The following is a 2,656-nucleotide window of genomic DNA, read 5'->3' as shown; positions in this document are numbered from 1 at the left end:
TGTATCGTCAAAGGGCCAGTTCATTGTTAACTATTAACGGGATAAGAGAACTTGAGTACTTTCAATCTGATTGCCAGGACCAATGAATGTTGTCCTTGTTTGGCATTTGATTTGAAACTGCTCCTATGAAAAAGTTACTGCATTTAATGAACTGACTCTCTCCACCCCCTGCCCCATTGCAGGCTAATTGGCGACAGTAACAATTCTACGCTGAGTAGGTTGTGTATGAGCCGCTTGGCAAAAACTTCTGCTGTTTCTAAAGCTCTAGCTTTGGGTGTAAGATACTAATGTCTAGTTTAACTTATGAAGAGTAGGAATAAAGGCAACAGAAAAATGGTTAGGGGCCAACTGTTTCCATTCCACCTTCTAATTTAGAATCATAGAAAATTAGGGTTGGAAGCAACCTCAGGAGGCCATGTAGTCCAACCCCTCTCCTCAAAGCAGGATCATCCCTAACTAGGTCATCCAAGCCAAGGCTTTGTCTAGACAGGTCTTAAAAGCCTCTAAGGATGGCAATTCTACCACCATTCCAGTGTTTTACTACCCTCCTAGTGAGAGTTTTTTTTCCCCTAATATCTAACCTAAACTTCTTTTTCTGCAACTTGAGGCCATTTCCCCCTTTCCACCCTCCCCACTGTCTCAGGAGAAACTTAAAAATGAAAGCTTTTAAACTTTGTGTTTCCAGAAACTCCACTGGGGCCTTTGAAAGACTGGAATTCGCTCTAAGTTTGCATGACGGGTGGAACTTCAAATTAAACTGGAGAAATTTTTAGATAAACTTCAGATCTTTACAGCTTCAGATTAAACTGGCAAGAGGCTTGTCTCTATAATGAAGCTGCTGCTGCTATATCAACACTGGTACAGCTGCATTAGCAGAATCCCTTCCCAGAGACATGGCATACGCTGACAGAAAGGATTATTTTTCTGCTCCTCATATGTTGGTAGACCAGTAGGAGTTCTCTTGTGTTGGCACAGTCGTACCAAGACTGGGGCTTTCACAGCCACTGCTATGCTGGCCAAGCTGTTGGCCAAGGTCTGACTTCTTAAAACAGTACTGTCTCTTTTGCTTTCCTATTCTGATAGAAATGTAACATCCTGAATAATCTACCACCCTCTGCTGGAGGAAATTAAACTAGCTAATTTTTTGATCAATGCCTGCTAGTGGTTGGAGGTCTAAAGGCCATACGAAGGAAGCAGAAGGGGCGGGGGGGGTAGGGGTGTTTCTATATCTGAAATCAGAGACCACAAGTTAGTGGGCAATCTTGGTGTAGCTACTTGCAGCCAAAGCAGTGCTAGATAATGGCAAGTTGCACTTAAATGGATGCTTGGCCAGACTGACTTGCTGTGGAGAAACAACTCTATTCTCATCAAGAAGTGTTGCTGCACTGCATGAGGTGAGACTGCATTCAGTTACTGCAGCCCTTCCCTTTTCATGTGCTTGTGACAAACTGTTTAGCAGAATTTGCAAATTCATTGCAATCTGACAGGTTGCCCTGTGAACACTTCTGATGTGCAACCCAGAAAAAAAGAAAGCACCTGAGAATTCAATGCTTAGCTGTGCAAATTACTACCTGGTTAGGGTGGTGATGATAACTATCATTGCTATCAGTTTCCAGAATGTAGGGTACTTACTGAATCACACTCTGTCTTAGTCCATTTCGTAACTGGTTCTTGTTCATTGCTGGGTTCCATTCCTGTTTGTCCAGATGCGTAGATACAAAATTGTCCACTTTCTGCCTCAGATTCTGGTAAGCTGGCTAAATAAAAACAGCCTAGTCAAATAACCAAAATATGAGATAATGGTGTGGATCAGTTTTAACATTTGCCTGTATTCTTCATTATTGCACCTGTTTTCCTGAAAAAAGGTAAACTTTTTTACCTGAGAACACAAAAAAGCAGTATGTAGAGGTACTATTATAACAGTACTTCCTGGCTACAGTTGTTTTGTAATTATGGCCTTTTCTGAGTCTCACGACATGGAATGCAAACTGCTTGTGAGCACGAAGCATTTGAACGCGTTTCCTACTGACCGACGTCCCAGGAGTCGTCCTGACCAGCCACTGCTGCCATTAGCTTAAAGCAGCAGACGTGCTTTTGTTTGTGACGTGAATGCTAAATACATGAGACACTTAAGCAAGCTTTAGTTAGCCGCGATAAGTTCTTCTCTTCTTTACGGTCCTAAGAACAGAAGAACTGGCACTGACCGGGGCAGACCAGAGGCCCGTCTCGCCCAGTCTCCTGTCACACGGGCAGAGAAGGGAAACCGCACTGGGTTTTCTCCACTGTTCCTCTCTCACTTGCAGCTGCCAGGCTTTAAGGTGGGGGAAGCTCTGATGCAGGGGCCGTGCCCCTCACTCCCCTGCTCAAACAGCACCGACGCCCCTTTCCGTGTTGAATCTGGCCAAACTGCCACCTCCCAGGGCTGCTGGTGGCCGTGAGCACCACGCTTTAGGGACAAGCGGCTTGGAAAAGAGCTTTCTTCCGCTGTCCATGTTCTGCCTGCCACCGTCACGGGGCGAGCCCGGGCTCCTGCCCGGCACCAGGCCCGTCTCTGGGCCGTGCAGGCAGGACCAGGCTGCCGCCTTCCCCGGGGAGCGAGCCGGCCTGGGGAAGGGCAGCAAGTGGCTCTGGACAGGCGCCCGGACGTCACCCCCGA

The 2,656-nt window shown here is 46.5% G+C and overlaps 1 protein-coding gene across 1 annotated transcript in view; it reads right to left on the bottom strand.

The window, feature by feature from the left end:
* The window catches only part of BOD1 (biorientation of chromosomes in cell division 1), a 51,943-nt gene that overhangs the window by 3,095 nt on the left and 46,192 nt on the right, over positions 1–2,656 (bottom strand). Inside the window, exon 3 of the mRNA XM_025210159.1 lies at positions 1,633–1,757. Coding sequence (XP_025065944.1) covers positions 1,633–1,757 — 125 coding nt within the window. The remainder of the gene's footprint in view (positions 1–1,632; positions 1,758–2,656) is intronic.

Source organism: Alligator sinensis, unplaced genomic scaffold (assembly GCF_000455745.1).
Source record: "Alligator sinensis unplaced genomic scaffold, ASM45574v1 scaffold360_1, whole genome shotgun sequence".
NCBI classification, from domain to species: domain Eukaryota; kingdom Metazoa; phylum Chordata; order Crocodylia; family Alligatoridae; genus Alligator; species Alligator sinensis.
Note: the sequence above shows the minus strand (reverse complement) of the source record. Positions and strands in the feature narration are given on the sequence as shown.